This window comes from Ambystoma mexicanum, chromosome 2p (genome assembly GCF_040938575.1).
Source record: "Ambystoma mexicanum isolate Mex_15411 chromosome 2p, UKY_AmexF1_1, whole genome shotgun sequence".
NCBI lineage: Eukaryota > Metazoa > Chordata > Amphibia > Caudata > Ambystomatidae > Ambystoma > Ambystoma mexicanum.
The window spans coordinates 416836765-416853507 of NC_090923.1; the positions used below are offsets into that span (position 1 = coordinate 416836765).

The 16743-nt window shown below is 41.2% G+C and overlaps 1 protein-coding gene across 4 annotated transcripts in view; it reads right to left on the reverse strand.

Annotated features, from left to right (window-relative positions):
• Nucleotides 1–593: 593 nt before the first annotated feature.
• Nucleotides 594–16743, reverse strand: part of PXK (PX domain containing serine/threonine kinase like) — a 917751-nt gene continuing 901601 nt past the window's right edge. For 2 of the 4 annotated variants that reach the window (XM_069643767.1, XM_069643766.1), the window contains exons 18-19: nucleotides 12224–12253; nucleotides 1766–1900 (exon numbers count right to left, since the gene is read on the reverse strand). In XM_069643767.1, coding sequence (XP_069499868.1) covers nucleotides 12237–12253 — 17 coding nt within the window. In that variant the 3' untranslated portion in view covers nucleotides 1766–1900; nucleotides 12224–12236. Of the gene's footprint in view, nucleotides 1901–12223; nucleotides 12254–16743 lie in introns of all 4 variants that reach the window. The other 2 variants (XM_069643765.1, XM_069643764.1) reach the window with 1 other exon arrangement.

The following is a 16743-nucleotide window of genomic DNA, read 5'->3' on the forward strand; positions in this document are numbered from 1 at the left end:
TTACTCATAGAAGTTGGCCTCAGTTGTTGGTTAGAAAGTCTATCCTATCAGAAATAATTATTCTGGCGGCATGCAAGATAGTAGGGTAATGAGGAACACATGATGGAGTGCTTGCCAAACTGCAGTAGGGCCCTCTGTTTGTTGAATATCCACGTAAAGACTAGTGATGCTCAGGGTACCTATGACAGTGATACCATGCCACTGTATGTCTACAACTTGTAGATGAAATTGGTTTTATTATTGTGATGTATATTTGTGGTCATTAACTGCTTTAAGAAAAAAAGTCTGAATATCGGCTCAAACATGTTCTCGCACTGGGAGAGAATGAACTTCCCAGGGTGATCTTGTAATGTGCTGTGAATCCTGGGAAGAGAATACATGATAGGTGTTAGGGTACACTTTTGAGAATTAAAATTTGGACAGGCATGAGGAAAATGTGCATGCATTTCATCACGGTGCTCCAATACAGTTCAGAGAATTTGTGCAATAGTTTAACTCAAAATGAAGTGCATCCCAAACCGTACAATCAGCAGTATTTCTCCAAATAGGGCATTCAGCTAGGGAGCCAAGTAAGCACATCACAAAATCAATAATCGGGCTCATTATTTTAATAAAAATATGAATGAATAATATATATATATTTTATATATACTGTATATCACAGGTTACATGAATATTTATACACAATGACATTCTCTGCATAGTAACAAACACACTGGTTGATGTAAAATTGAATTAAAAAATTGACTATCTACAATCCTCTAAAGTGCAATTTGGTTAACATTTTTAAGCACATTGTAGAGCAAAGGACATTTCCAGTACATTTACAACATTAAAAAACAGCATGTTCTGCATTTCTTTAGCAAAAAGGCTGATTCAGCTCTTTTCACTTTCAAGTTTGTCTATATTGATAGATACTAATCATTTCTTAACTTGCCTGTGACAGCCATCAGATACCAACTAAGACCTTTTATGGTGGTAAATGTACTTTTTACATTCATCCTTTTGCCATCCATTCCACCCTCACTCACTCAGTAATATTATAGCAAAGAGATGGCTGCACATGGTTAAGCAATGAGTTACATTCATTTAGTGCTGTGGGATCCCTATCATTCTGAAATGCTTTGAAAAATCTTTTGGCAAAGATTTCTTCTGTACTGAGCTCATAACTCAAGTGATGTTGACTCAATAAAAACTGTCTCCAATATACATTTTCTGTTTCATTGATTCATCAAGGAGATTAACTATGTACTATGCACATGTAAAGAGCTTTGCATTTAGGAAATAACCCATCCGCTCCAGAACCGTCTACCTCCCAAAAAAGGTCATACCTTTAAAATGCCAAATTGTCTTATTTATCTCAAACTTTAGTCAATTCTAGAAATACAACTAAATACTGAAACAATGACTTGGGTTATTCGAATGACAATTTTATATAATTATGATAGTGAATCATGTTAAAGTTCTACTCTACGATGAACTGAATGGGTCTCATCCCAAGATTATGGTTGAGCACCATTCTTTTATCATTAAAAAGGAATGAGCATTTATCAGAATGAAAACGTAATGCATGGGAATTAAAGGAGGCCCTAGATAGCAATTAACAGTACAATTGAATGTGCCTGGGCTGTGTGATTATTGAACCGAGGAAGGCCTTTGCGTAGGCCCACTTAAACCTTAAGTCTAGATGCGAACATTCAGCTGCCGCTAATGCTGGGTGTGTTGTGACCATCAGCTTTCTTCAAAGCACCTTTTTTGAAATTCTGAATTGAGCTAAGCAAGGCGCCCCGGTCTGTCCCATTCAGAGACGGCAGGGTGGGGTGTGCTGGCATGTCCATGTTTGAAGGGATGGCTGGTGCTGAAGGTGGAAGCGGAGGTGGAACTGGAATTGTCGGCGTTCCTGTTAAATTAAAAACAACAATCAGTACTTGACGCAAAAAAAGGCTTTGGAAAACAGTATATGAACTTATTTGGATATAAAAGAATTGCATCCTCTGCTTCTATTCTACCCTTGGCATTAACCAAAACAACTATTGCCCTCCACCCGCCCACGTCCTCATCTTGTGAGAGGGATACTGGCATTTCCAAATACAGGGGCAAGAGGTTCACAAGCAAATCCTTGAGTGGAAGCATTACAATAGCAGAAGAGTCATGCTACACGTCATTGCATTATTCTATCCTGCCTAACTAAAAGTATTCACTTTCATTCACCTCCAAACTATTTCTTGCCTGGCTCTCTAGCTTGCTTGTATGAAATGGACCTTGCAGCCTGAAAACCTCTGTTTAGAATACCTTTTAAGAACAATGCATTTGTTATTGATATGCCTTGCAGATCCTTTCTCCAGTGCTCTGATCAAGACCAGAAGAAAAAGGCATGCACTGTTTCCAAAGGGGAGCTGGTGGCAATCTAATGTTGTGAGTGGCCCCCTCAGCATCCCTACCTCATGCCTGGAAGACTGCCATCTAACCCACCTCTGCTGTCACCATCCGTCACCCTGCACACTAAGGAATACACGGGAGGCAAAGAAAATGTTGCAGCCCTCTGTAGTGATGTTACTTACTGGAATAGAATGCCTATGTTCCCATTCCAATGGCATCATTTCATACTTCAGAAACATGTTAATGTGTGAATGGCGTCCTATGTAAGCCATACACAACACAAACAACATGCCCAAGTATGGTTTTTGATCCATTTATTTTGTCCCACTGTCATTCTTCAAAAGATGTTGGACAAAACACGATGAAACAAAAAATCATGCTTTGAAACATATGGTGTGTTGGTTTAAAACAGTAGTCAACATTGTTCAATTGCGAGATCTGCCATATGATTGTACACATCCCATCAGTGGTGGAAGTCGGCAGGAGTGGTTGGAAGTGGTGCTCCTCTACTTTCTTTTTTTAATCATGTTTTACGGTTCCTATACTTTTATTTTTAAAAGAAACCGTTCCGGAATGGTTTCATTTTTAAAATAAAAGTGTAGATAGAAGTGGAAACTTTCACTTTCAGTGCACTGCGCAGAATGTTCCCTTAACAGCAGGCACGTTTGTTTGGGGGGTTTGTATTGTGCGTGCGAGGGGACGTGTCAAATGGGTTTTGTAGGGAGCGGGGCAGGCAAGCAGGGAACATAGTTCCATTACTTCTTTTCATGCACTTTGACCACTGCACCCTATTCAGTTGTGGATAATCATTTTCTCCCAGAGTTTGTGAAAGACAATTTTAAATCATTGCACTTATAAAAGAAGTAATACCAACTAAAATGATAACCTTAAGGCAATCACACAATTATAGATACGATTGCATGATGTGTCTGGTCCTTTGCGTGTCGGAGCCATGAAGTGCAGCTTTGTGTTTTAAGTGTTGAAGGTGGCAAATGGTGCAACCTGCACTTCTTCCGTGACAAACAAAAGGGGTGCATATTTCTCACAAACAAGACTTTTGCCTTACCTCCTAGTAACGGCTCACATTTTGCGTGGCATTATTAATTTTGGCTCTAAGGTGGCATTATGTGGGGAAATAATATAGAGTGTGTAAAGCGAGAGATAGATGGTATTGTCAAAGAAGAAAAAAGTCCCCTAAAGTTGCTTAGTGTAGACAGCGCTTTTGTGACTGCTCATAGGTGGTGAATTAGAAACTATATATACAAGTATAAACATCTGTAGTAGGAGTTGCGGACCACTTTGAATTATCCGGCTCTGCATTCGCTCTGCATTCGCCATCTAATAGTTGTTGTTCCGCAATTTGACCAAATGCAAACATAGGGGGTTTGGGGAAATGACAACATCTGTGCACTTAAGACTCCAAAACTCCAAAAATGGGAGTCAGAAATAGGACAGTTATCAATTGTGCCTATAATCTATAATCTGCTGTATGTAATTGTAATGTGTAACTGCATTACTCAAAGTTCTCTATAGAGCAGAAAAAAATCCCAATCAATTCAACAGTTAAGATAACTATTGGCATCCAGGCATCTGAAATTCACAAATGTAGATGGAGTGAAGAGGCCATGTAAAGGTGAGGATGAAGACATGTAACATGAAGGCTAAGCACAGAGAAGCTTCTTCTTAAGCATGCGCAAAGCTTTGGATTCAGCACAAGAAGGCTAGTGGAACTGTACCCGATTGTATTTACAGTACATTCAGAATTATGAACAACCATCTAAATGCATTCCTTTTGTCTTTATTTAGTCTTTGCGAAAACAGCAAATTGAATCGACTCTGGGTGCTTGACAAGCAGCAGAAGGCGGAGTCAAGTTACAATGCTGAAATATCAGGAGAAACAATGCTACTAAGGATGGCAAATGTTACAGGGATAGTTACTGATGGATGACTCAGGTGGTTAGCTAGCTTTGAGGGTTTAGCGGTGGACTGGCCTATAGGGAACTCTGGAGATATTTCCCGGTGCCTCTTTTGAGTGGGATGAAGTAAAGAATTTGCTACAAAGCTACCAGTCTATGTTAATAAGGGGAAACTTTGATAAAAATTCCGGGGCCATTTTTCGTTCCCAGTTCAGCCCTATTGGAATGAAAGCTGGTGTGCGTAAGTGCTTGTATGGGTTTTAGACAATGAAAGAATTGGCTTCATAGGCACGATCCCATAGTGGAGAAGTGTCTGTTTCCCCTGTTTTACAGTTTGAGTGAGGTGTTGTCCGGGATAGTCGTTGGAGGGGCAAAGGAAGTGTGGCTTGGCACCTGTGACTTTTCTTTTAAAGGTGGGTAGAGCTTAGTCAGGAATGTACAACTGGCACTTGAGGGGCGCACATAAATTAGGTGTATTGGATCATGAATATTCATGATGTAACTTTGCATTCAATTGATCTAAATGGGAATGCCTTTACATATTAAGTGGTTAACCTGAAAGAAAAGCCAATAGGGTTATAGGCTTGAGCACCAGAGTTGTGTACCACTGGGCTGAGCTGCAACCCTTTTGTACATGAGGTAGATAATTGTGAATTTAACTGTGGCCTGAACACGGAGGGGCTTGTTAATCTCCAAGTTTATTTTAAGTTGTAATGCTCTACATGCAAAGAACAAGTCACTTCAAAGAGGGAACGAAAGGGGCTCACAGTGAAAAAAAATCACATTCCAGGTGCTAAAACCAGAACGGGTGCACAACGATTAACCAATAGTCAGCTGTTGGTTAAGCGTAGAGAACAGGGTCAGGATGCAGGGAAGGCAGTTATCAGGCATATAAACTGGAGGTCAGACTTCAGTGATCATTTAACAATTCTGTGTCATTCAAGTTGTTGGAGTTCTCAAGGTAGGTTCTCTAACAGGCTGGACCCTCAGCCTGACGTGAGCTTATTCCCTGTTCTTTCTTTGTTTGCAACTGTCGGCTGAAGCCTTTGGGACAGTCTGGATCTCAGGTGTCTCTTCGGCTAGTATTGGGGTGGTTGCATGTTATTCAAATAGTATGGCCCTTTAATTCCCCGTACCCCATGTGAGCGTTGGAGAGCCTTGGATTAGTTGATTGACAGCCAGTGCAGTCATCTCTATGCCGGAGTAATGTGCTCATGCTCTTTGAGACACTATATGATTCTAGCGAGTCTGTTCAGAACTAGTTGCAATTGCCTGGTTTAAGCTTGGGCAGTTTGATCCCATCACAATAATCAGGGGCTAATGCTTTAATTCGCCGTACCTTGTGTTGAATGCTGATAGAATGTTGCTGCATTGTGAATAAATGACAGCTCTTAAGAACATCTGAGTGGGTGTTCTGAGAGATCCAATTGTGCCTGAGATGTGGTGGAGGAGGGTGGCTGGTGGGTGGTCTCAAGATGCTTCTGGAACTCCACACTTGACAGGAGTCTTGGTTGAAAGGAAATGTTCTATTTTGAAATGAGTGGATCGGTCCGAGAGGAAGGAGCCAATCTAACTGAGGGCACCATTCCCCAAATCCATAAGATGGTGGAATATGTCAATCAGGATTGTATGGTCGGCAGCTTCGTGGGTAACATATAGATTTAGTAGGCTTTGAACTGCACTGTTATCCCTCATCTAAAAGTGCACAATACAGTCTAATCAGACACTATCCCTCTGTGTATAAATATCACTGAAAACATGTTGACAGAAAGGATTTATTTCAGCTTGGGCAGTACTTGTTTTGTCTGGTCATGCCAATAAAACACTGTTGCATCATGTGTTGGACTCCTTGACAGAAGAGTAATCATCATGGAGTAGTTCTATCCGATATTCAGGAAGACGTGCACAGAGCGCACTCCCTTAGTGTTAATGAGGGCACCAAATATCCTGGGTTGATAGTCCTCGGTAATGAAAGGTATTGTGTTGGTCTTTATTGAATATGATCGGAATGTTTGCCTGCGCCTGTTAATTATAAGTTGACTTGTTGCAGATGGCGCTTCACAAATCACCAATAAATCAAGTAAATAAAAATGAATATTTGAGTACTTTGAGTTGGTGGAGGAATTATCTTGCAAACTATTCGATCTGGGTTTTCAGGCTTATATCTAAGGCCCACAGTACACCAATGTTTCTCACCTTTGAATGGGCACTTTGGCTTGAAATAGGAAACAGACTGGCATAACAAATCCTGTTTTTTGATAAGTAGTTATGTGCCTTGTCTGCGTTAAGTTTTAGGCAACTGAAACTCAGTCAGGATTTGATGGATTCCAGGCCTTTTCAGATAATGACATCTTGGTCCTCCTTACCAGAGATACACAGGTATATGCGAGTGTTGTACTGTCATGATCTGTGTTAAAGGCATTGCATTTATCCAGGGCATCTATACCTCAGCCATAGTTATGTTAAGTTCAGGCAGAAAGGCATGTGGTAAGAGATATCTATGCAGCACTGTGTCGCTGCAAAAGGTGCTGCTTCAGGAATAGGTTTGATAGGGGTGAGATTCATATTACATGCCTCTTACTCCCTCACTAAATGTTCAGCCAGACCCACCCCTCCAAAGGGTACCCAGGAAAAAACAGCAGACCAAATTACCAATAACTACTGATGACAGCCATTTTGAACTGGTTGAGCCAATTTGAGTACTCATCATACAGAGTAACAGCAGAGTGTGATGATGCCAACTGAATTTAAAAATATTGGAGCGCATTATTGCGATAAACAGGTGACCATGCAGAGGGGCTCTCGTTCACCAATGGACATTTCGTCATTTGTTGTTTATTGAACCAAAGAGGGAGAGCAAGAATGACCACTCCCAAAGTCCAATCGATGCAGTTTTAAAAGGACATCTTGCACTGTCGCCACTGTAGTTGCTTGGATAACACTGATTCAAATTGAAAAGTAGGATCCTGCCAAATCATCATTAGCTAGCACCTGCTACATCCTAGACATTGAGGGTCGAGCTTAGTTTCAGTGATCTGATTTAGAGTTCTTGAAATAGGGTGTCGTCCATGATTTGCCATAAAACACTCCTATAGGAGTGAAAGAGGATATTTGTGGGCTATGAGGGGGTCCCATACGTGGGTCGGCATCTCTAATAAGCAAGGGAAAAAGATTCTTGGGCTACTGTGAAATGGACTGTTTGATTTATGCCATTTAGGAAAGGAAAGAGAGCTAGTTGAGTGCTTGGTCAATCACATTAATGACCAATTGCAGTTATTGTAGCAGTAGACCATGATCCATTTTATTGAATGTGGCAGAGCGGTCAGGCAGGGTGAGCTTAGAACGATCACCTGCAACGGCAGTCATTTGGGTCATGCCATGCTGTGACCAGTTCTGATGAGCAGTTAAGGAGAGAGCAAATTCCTGATTGATGGAAGTCAAAAGACAATAGATTTTAATGTGGTATTGATGCTGAGGGGTGAAATCATTTTTAAGTATGCATGTATGACAGGGGAGTGCCATGATAGGGATGCAATAACATGGGTCTCTGGATTTTCTTATAACTTAGCAGGGGGGCGCTGGACCAGTGTTTTAGTGTGTAAAGGATTGCGGCTGAGAGTTATTATTTAATGAGGTCAGAGTCATGTCTGCATGAGTTGCCTTTAAGGCTGCTTGGTGGGGGTAGCTTGTTTCTTAAGCCTGTATCAGAACATTCAGGCATAGGCAGATATTGGTCTCCTGAATTTTCTGGAAGGTTAACTCCTGGGGATGTGGTTTTGCCTTGCATTCCCTTGGGTCACATTGGAGGGCTGGGTTGTAGGTGAGATTTAAGCCTGATCTTATTTACTCTGCCATTTCAGTAAAACAGGAAGCGGTATGATGAAGCATGGGTAGAGGTCTCTGGTTTCAGTGTTTATGTTTTTCCTACCCTGGGAAAAGTAGAAACACTATAAACAAAAATGTATCTTTTATTACTGCATGTACATTATGTATAATTCCTTACAATCACAAAAAGAAAACTTGTAGTCCTAAATGTATAATGTAAAAAGAAAACAACACACACACACACAAATTACAAAGAATCAAACAAGGACTTTATGGGCTTTAATTGCCTGAAATGGGGTGGGTTAAGAGAAAACATTTTTATAACAAAAAACGTGGTGAACTGGTTATGGAATAGAAGTGACAGAAGTGACCTTTCCTAGGTAATTCTCGCCATTAGAACGTGGATGGACTAATGGAAAACAAGGCACCACTTGATGAAGTAGTCCAATTTAATCTTCTCTGACAAGTGGCTAACTGATGTTTTCAGCCATGTAGCATCGGGCATCCAATATTTAACTTCCACATTTCTCTAAAAATACAACGTCTATAAAATAAATATTTAAGGCAATATATCATCAGACCTATTTCAGTATGCATCATCTTCAGGTACAGAAATGTCTGAAACGGTTGCCTAGATGGTAGTGCTAACCTTGCTTTCAATTATTTTCAGTTGAATACAGGAATCCATGTGTAGCAAGGACAGAGCTGCTATCTAGTGGACCTTTACCAACATTTTCCATATAAAACCCTAGAAGCGAATATTATTTTCATGGGGCAGAAATCTGATTAAATCAGATGTTACTGAAATACAAAAATCATAAGCATGGATTGTTTTGAAACATTATGTGTTGGTTGATGACCTCTAGGAACTACTAAAAGTTGTTTTGCTATAATACAGTATGGCATTGTGGCAAATGGAACATACTGTAAGTTTATAGCAGGTCTTTAGAAAGGTTTGAAGGAGTCAATGTACAAGTTCCTTAAAAGTGATCTGGCAGTGCATAGATGTGCACAGTATGGCTGATGGTTTCTGAATGGTGTTCAGGATTTTGGTGGATAACATGCTCTCATTGAGATCGTGTAGGTGGGCCTGCGTGATGAGCAGTTTAAATTAGTCAGATCTCATGTTTTTGTTTTACTGAAAAACCAAGTGTGTTGGTTGGTAGAGACAGGCAACAGTAGATGGAGAGAAGCAACTGATTATGGTTGGACCAGTCACCTCGGGGCATGATCAGTGAGGAGGCGAATCCTTAAAGGAAGATTGTGTCGACGAGCACGTGGCTCTGCATGTGCTATGGGTGTTGTACAGGTCTAGGAACTCTCCAAATATGAATAACCCATTGCCAGAAGCTTAGGTTTCCATATGAAATAGGTCAGAGGATTGGGGAGAGGCCCGGCATGAGTTTATTGGACGTGCCTAGTGGTAGGTAGCAAGTCATAAAACCTATACACGACAGAGGGGTTAAATACGGGTAGTAGCCTTAACAGCTCACTCATGTTTGGGCTGCGGGCAAGTTCCAGCTGGAAAATGTAGAGGCAAGATTTGTAAATTAAGTTTACTCTGGCACCTTGGAATATAGATCTGTTATGGAATAGTATGGAGAACCCCTGGGAAAAGGGGGACGTAAGCAAGGAGAAGAGGCATCATGTGACAATTAGCAATGTTTCTAAATTTCTTGCTTTAATTCCAAATCATGTACAACTCCCAAACGATAAGAAAAGCATCTTTCATAAAAGTAAATATTATTGAATTTAAAACTGTATTACTACTCATACAAAGTGATCAATTGGCTTAGAATACATGTTTGGTGATAAATAAAACAAGTACTCTCCAAATGTGCAAACATTTTGAAGCTTCTTGGTTTTCCATATATGATGTGTTTCAGAGGTATTGGCTGGCCAGGGCATTATATTAAGATGCTGTTGGGTTTCTGCTGTACACATATACAAACCTTTGCAGTGGTTTAATTAAAGAATGATGGAGTGAAGAGGTGTATTTCATTGGGAGTCCCTTGTTCTTTCCAAGATGAGGGTATTTTTACCTCTTAATTGTTTGTTCAGATGTAGCAATTCAGAAGCTTTATGACTTTGTATTAAGAGCTCAAATGTAATGTGCGCTTTGTTACTGATTGAAGGAATTTGTGATGTTGCCGCAGTGTTTTGAATTATGTATCCAACCTACTTGGGGTTATCTGATGCAACTATTGCACAATAGAAATACGAGAGGAGGCTCTGTTTCAAATGGGTTTACAACAGAATCTCTCCAATACCTGACTCGAAGCTATGAGGCATCAAAAAGTAAAAATCTAGTACAAAATATCATAAAAACAAGGTAAGAAGAGTTTCACTCCACAATTAGACAAATTCAAGGTAAAAAAGCATTGTCATTTGTTATACTTCAATTTTTTTCAAACCTCAATTTCTTAAAAATCATCCTCAGAAATAAAATGTTGCAACTAATTTTTAACTTTTCTGTACAAAATAATATATATTTGAAACTCTAAGTAATATAACTCTGTGCTGGGATGCTGTATTGTTTCGAAAGTAAGTGTGTAATGGAATACTCAATTAATATGTTCAGATTAAGCAAGGCGATGTCTGAAATGTTGAGATCGTTGATTAACCATTACCTTTCAGACAGAAGATTTTGCCTGCAAAAATAAAGGTTTTAAATGACCATAATGTGACAAGGATTGAGATAAAACAGAATATACTGCAGGTCAAAGCTAGTGAAGTACAGAACACAAATGCCTAATAAAAGGGCTGCACCCACATACACTTTCTACATCAATCATTTTGTTCTCATACTTGATTAAAAAAGCGCTTCCTCCATGGAGCAAAAGTAAGAGTGTGAAGACAAACATTTTTCATACTTTGTGGAGGGAGGGGACACTTTACACTTTCAATACATTATTAAATGGATTTAAAGAGCAATGAACAAGTAGTGCCAAAATAATAAAATAAAAAAAGTATTGTTAATGTACAATGATTACTTCAGTAAAATTGAGGAAGATGCCTGAATATTTGAACAGCCCTGCCAAATACGATATGCGAGGCAAGAATGGAATGAGTACAATATTTGTACAAAAAGTTTAGAACAAATCGAGGGAGGCTTGAGACCATAAAGTCAGAGATGATGATGATGCTACCATGTAACTAAAGCTATACAATGGCAAATGGGTGGCTTACTTACCAAACGCATGAAACAATATGGGCTGGATAGAGAAGCGATGTAAAATGCTGCAAGGAGCAAGCAATACTAAGCTGAGCTGATGCAGGCTGGATCAAGCCAAGCAAGGAAGAGTTTGTGCAACAAACACTCTGAGCTGGACAAATGAACGCGAGGCTGGAGTATGGAATGTTGGAAGGGTGAGAGTTACAAGAGTAGATGTTCCTCAACACACACAATGGGAATACACATCTGTCATGGTAATTACATAGATTTAACATTGTTTTGTTTCACTAGTCTGTTTAGAGCAGTTATATATGCCCTCCCAATTTATATAAATGAGAAATATCCGAACATAAAATAACATTTGCTTTACCACAGTCATTTTTAATCTCAACTTCTTATGGAAACTTATAACACTGGACCACTGTAAGTAATTGAATTCAGACTAAGAACATATTGTCTGCGCCATGATTGCTGCACTAATCAAAACATGTCATAATGAGTGATCATGCCCACCTCAACTGTAGCTGAGAAGGTTGCCGACTTACATCCCAAATCGCTTTACGACTGTCGTTTCTTTCATTTTTAATGGTAGGTGTTAGACCCATTTATACGGACATACTACAATGGAATACCAGTTAAGGGCACATGTATGTGGCAGCAACACATGTAGTAGTCAATCTATAGCTAGTGGGGCTTTGAAGGCAATGATTACTCGACGAATGGGAGACAAACAAGTGATGGTAGTGGTAGTTTTTTTAAAAATTCTTTTTAAAGATGCTGCATTTCCTTTTATTTCAACATGAACAGGTTCTGATCTTCAGGGAGCGACGTCACTTTTAATAACATTTGCACAGTCTTGGTATCTGGCATTCTGAATCAGAAACAGAGCATCTTTAAACACAGAAAAATCAGTGTTGGGTTACTTTACCGAAGAGTCACGTTCAAAATGATGCATGCTCTACATTGAAGACAGCGTTGAGAGAAAAAGAGGACACAGGTCGTTATTCGAGTTTCAAGGCAGTCAAGTATGCACAATACAAGACAGTGTTAGCAAGGTTCTATCCAGTTAATACTACTAAACATCATTCAGGCAATAACGTGAGTATTTGCATTTTCACATTACGCACAATGAAATTACCACATTACTCATTAACAGGTGTACGTTTTTGGAAGGGAGTGCACCATTTTCCCCCACTCCGTTACCTAAAGTGTAGCTCTCTAAAAAGCACCCCCCTTTTCCCCTGTCTGCCCATTCCAGGAGTTTTTAAATGCGGCAGTAATGGTGTTACCGATGCATTTAAGGGCTGGCCCTATTGCGAGTCTGGTGTGTTTACCTCCAGCTCAGAGATCGGGGTAAACCGCCGAGAAAATGACAATTTTTGGTGCAATTACCGCCTGCGGTTTTACCACGTGGTAATTGCGCCGAAAATTCCCTATTGGGTCCAATGGACCCAATGGGGACTTACAGCTAGCGCCCAACCTTTGATCCGGCGGCAACACCGCCGGACGGGTGGGCGTTAACGCTAATATAGTTGGGCAGTATCCCAGCCGGGATACTGCCCAACTCGTGATCAGGCCCTATGGATGAATCTGCCCTCTGCAGCCTACCCTGTAGGTTTACCACGATATCATACGACCAGTCCCGAAGCACCGTGGGAAAGGGAAAAAGAAACCCGGCGCAAATAGGGACGGTGCTCATTGTTCGCCACTGCTGGAAAGGCTGAAGGGAGTGTTGGGTGGTGAGATTGAGGGAGGTGCTGGGCAGGGGGCTTGAGAGGTATGTTGGGGAGAGGCCAGACTAATGGGTGGAGATTGTGGGTGGCTTTGGGGGGGATATTCAGGGTCGGGAGGAGGGAGGTTTAAGGGTGTGTTGAGGAGTGGGGAGGGGGGTTAAGGGGTGTGTTGGGAAGGGGTGAAGGGAGAGCAGTGGAAGTTCATTGGTGAGGGGCAAAGGGAGGGAGCTGTGGAAGTGCATTGGGGAAGGGTGAAGGGAGAAAGAACAGTGGAAGTGCACACATGGCTTGATGTTTTGATGAATATAGGTTGTTATATCACTTGAGAAATACGGATTTTGCATAATTTTTTACACTTTCATTATGGGTCGAATAAGGTTGCATATGCGGACATCAATGTATATTTATTCAAACTGTCAGATACTGCAGAATTTCTACACAATTCTGGCCCATTATGATCCATGCTGCCTACTGCACGCATAAGCTGAGACATATTAAGCAACTAAACCCTGGCGTGCGATCTGGCCTTCCCACACCCCCCCATGCTGGGCATTTGGCAGGGGCTTCTTCATCATCATCGTTGTCACTGTTTTTTGGAATGATGGCCTTTTGGAGCACTGGTACATTATGTTGTAGGCACAGATTGTGAAGCATCAAAAATGCTATAACAACATGGCCATCCTTGTTGGGGGCATACATCAGTGCTCCCCAGTCTTCTGTAGGCAACAGAACCTGACTTTCAGTAGTCCAAAAGACTTCCCTATGATTCTGCATGCTCAGGGTTCGAAATTGAGAGTCAATAAGTAGGGGCTAAAACCAGCTTGTGGGTGTCAGCCATCACCCTGTAGACAGGAGCTAGCGCAGGGGAATCAGGAGCTACCAGAGATGTTCCTTCAATTTGAGGGCTGCAATGATGCATCCATTTTTGTGTTTAAATGTGTATTGGGTGTGTTCTAATTCTTCTTTATTAACATTCTCAAACACTCCAAGTTAATGTCATATTTGCATGCTTGGAATGGTTTCAAGGTAACCAGGCTCTACTATGCTAGATGCAGGAGCTAAATAGCTCCCAGCTCCCCTCAATGTCGAACCCTGCATGTTCATGCATGTTGTACCATGGCTCTGCAGGCCTATGGGAGCGTTCATGGGTTCAGTAGTTGATAGCTGGCCTCACCTGTAAGGATGTGGGCGAGACATTAGTCAATGCATGTATGCTTTTGTGATGACCAGTGAGATATTGGGGGTTCGTGTATGGATGACTGGGTCTATGACAAGGTCAATGGAGCATGTGGCCATGTGCACTGGGAGGGTACTGTGCCACAGTACCAACATGTCGCGTGTAGAGCCAGGAGCAGTATGTAATGGTCATGTCAGCGTCACATGACATTTGCACATTCTGGGTATCCTGCAGCTTCCTGTATTCTTGCTCTGACACATGAGGGGGCACAAATGGCATATGTGTGCAGTCCAAAGCACCAACTAGATTTGGAAACTGGCAACATCATAGAAGTGTCCTTGCATGGCCTCTTGGAGTGTTGGAAGGGAAATGTGTGCTGTTGCATGATGCTGTAGAGCAGCGAACACCTGCGCCACAATTAGTGAAGCTATAAGCGGGTCTATGCCATGCACTAAGCCAATAGTGTGCGGACAGCAGCTTGAAGCAAGAAAATGGAGTATCGCAACAAACCTCAGTAGAGAGGGGGGTGGCAGTTTGGATGCCAATTTGGATGTCGAGGTCACGCTGAAAGAGTTATATACATGTATTTTGGTAGCCCTGTCCAACCGAGAAGTTGTCAGGATTTGAGTTTCTGTTAGTGCCCATAGGTGTATTCTGATGCTGGGCATACTCGGCTTCCGCCATTCCTCAGTCTTTGTTGGCCCATCCGCTGCATGATTTTTGCATTCCTCTGGGCATCAAATACCAGCAGCAGAACCCACATGTATATTGGCAGTGCTCCACTGGGCTGCATGTTGCTGTTGTTCCTAGGAGTGGTTTGTGAAAGTCTTTGCATTGGGAAGATTGAATGTCTGCAACTGTGACTGATTTACCCACAGCGTCCCCTCATTTCCACCCTGTTTTTCATGCAAGTAATTTCTTGTGGTGTTTCATTTCTCTCGGTAATCGTAGTCGGAATTGTGCAGGAAATACTGCATACAGTACTGCCCACTCTCCGGTATCGTGCAGGCGCAGGAAGGCAAGGTCACCACACCACATTAAATCTTTCTGTAAACTTTGCAGATGTGTTATCGCATGCGGTTACAGACTCTTAATTGTAATGTGTGGTGAATCATTTCGTATTCGCTGATATTGCATGTTTTACCGGTACTGGCACACTCATAATCAGGCCCAAAGATACACAGACATACCCACGGGAAGTGTAAACACTACTTTATCAGGATTACTAAACAGAACCTTTCAAAGCCCCTGACTCATCTTTATACGAGGATAACAACTCCATAAAAGTAACTTTGGTTATTGATATAGGTGATGGAGTATGTTGATGAATAGGTAGAGCAGAAAACATGAATCAATCTGGATAGCGCTACATTCGGAAGACCTGTTTCTCACACATTTTGTGGCATGGACACTGTGGTGGTACGTGTTTCGATACGTTGGTTCTTATTTCCAGTAGGTATATGGGCAAGTAAGGGCACTGAATTAATATTATAAATGTGGGAGTCAATGAGCTTACATTCTTAAAAGGTGTACAGTTGATAAAACAAATTAGGGCAGACCTACAACTTTATTCTTAGCGTTTTCTGAGATGTTTTAATTCCTGTAATGTTTTGACTCGGTAAAGATAATACTTTACTAATCCATTGCTTTATGATTTTGCCAGAATACACATATAGGTATGTGAGTGAGAAAAACAGGGTTATGGTCTGACGGATACCTCCAACCTGGGATGCTGGTCACCTTTAAAATAATGCAAAAAAAGAGGGTTACCTGTATTAACGTCTCTGGTCCTACAGGTCATTGAATCAAGAAGCAACAGGGGGGTGGGACTAGCAGACAAAAAAAGGGATGGTGGGATACGCAAAAGTTTTTGCAACTTGGTTTATGATTCCAAGATTTTTATTTTATTCAAAAACAAGTCTAAAACAATTATTAAACACAGTTTTAATAAAACATTGTGGCTCATTCATTTTCACTCATTCACATTCACACTTTCTTCAGCAAACTATCACACTAATTTCCTCAAAAGAATGGTCTATGCATAAGAAAACAGTCGTAAATCTGTTGCATCATATAACATTCGAAATTCATAAAGAACTCCCCCTCAATTTGGGGTAACAAAAAGTCTGTGTTGTGTAGTTCCCACAGATTCTCACGTCGACACGTGTTTCAGTTGCTCTCCACGAGCATCATCAATAGTGCTCTCTATGTATGGCAACCTTCTTCAGGACAAACAACAATTTTTCTCGTGCATATATTGGCTTGAGCCACACCATCTCCTGTCCAGCGGGCAAAGGAGTGGAAGATGTGGTATTTTCAGTTTCAGCACATCTCAAAGCGAAATCCTGAGGGTATTTATCCTCTAACTCGGAACTGGAGTGACCGCGTCTCGCACTATATTTCTAACTTCTTCGGTGTGTAGATTCGATGTGCTAGGGTACTGTGTTGGTGGTCAGCATCCACTTGTTCCCTCTACTTTAAGGCAGGATGAGATTGATTGCAAAAGGCTCTCTTAATCTCCTAAATCGGCAGCCTTTT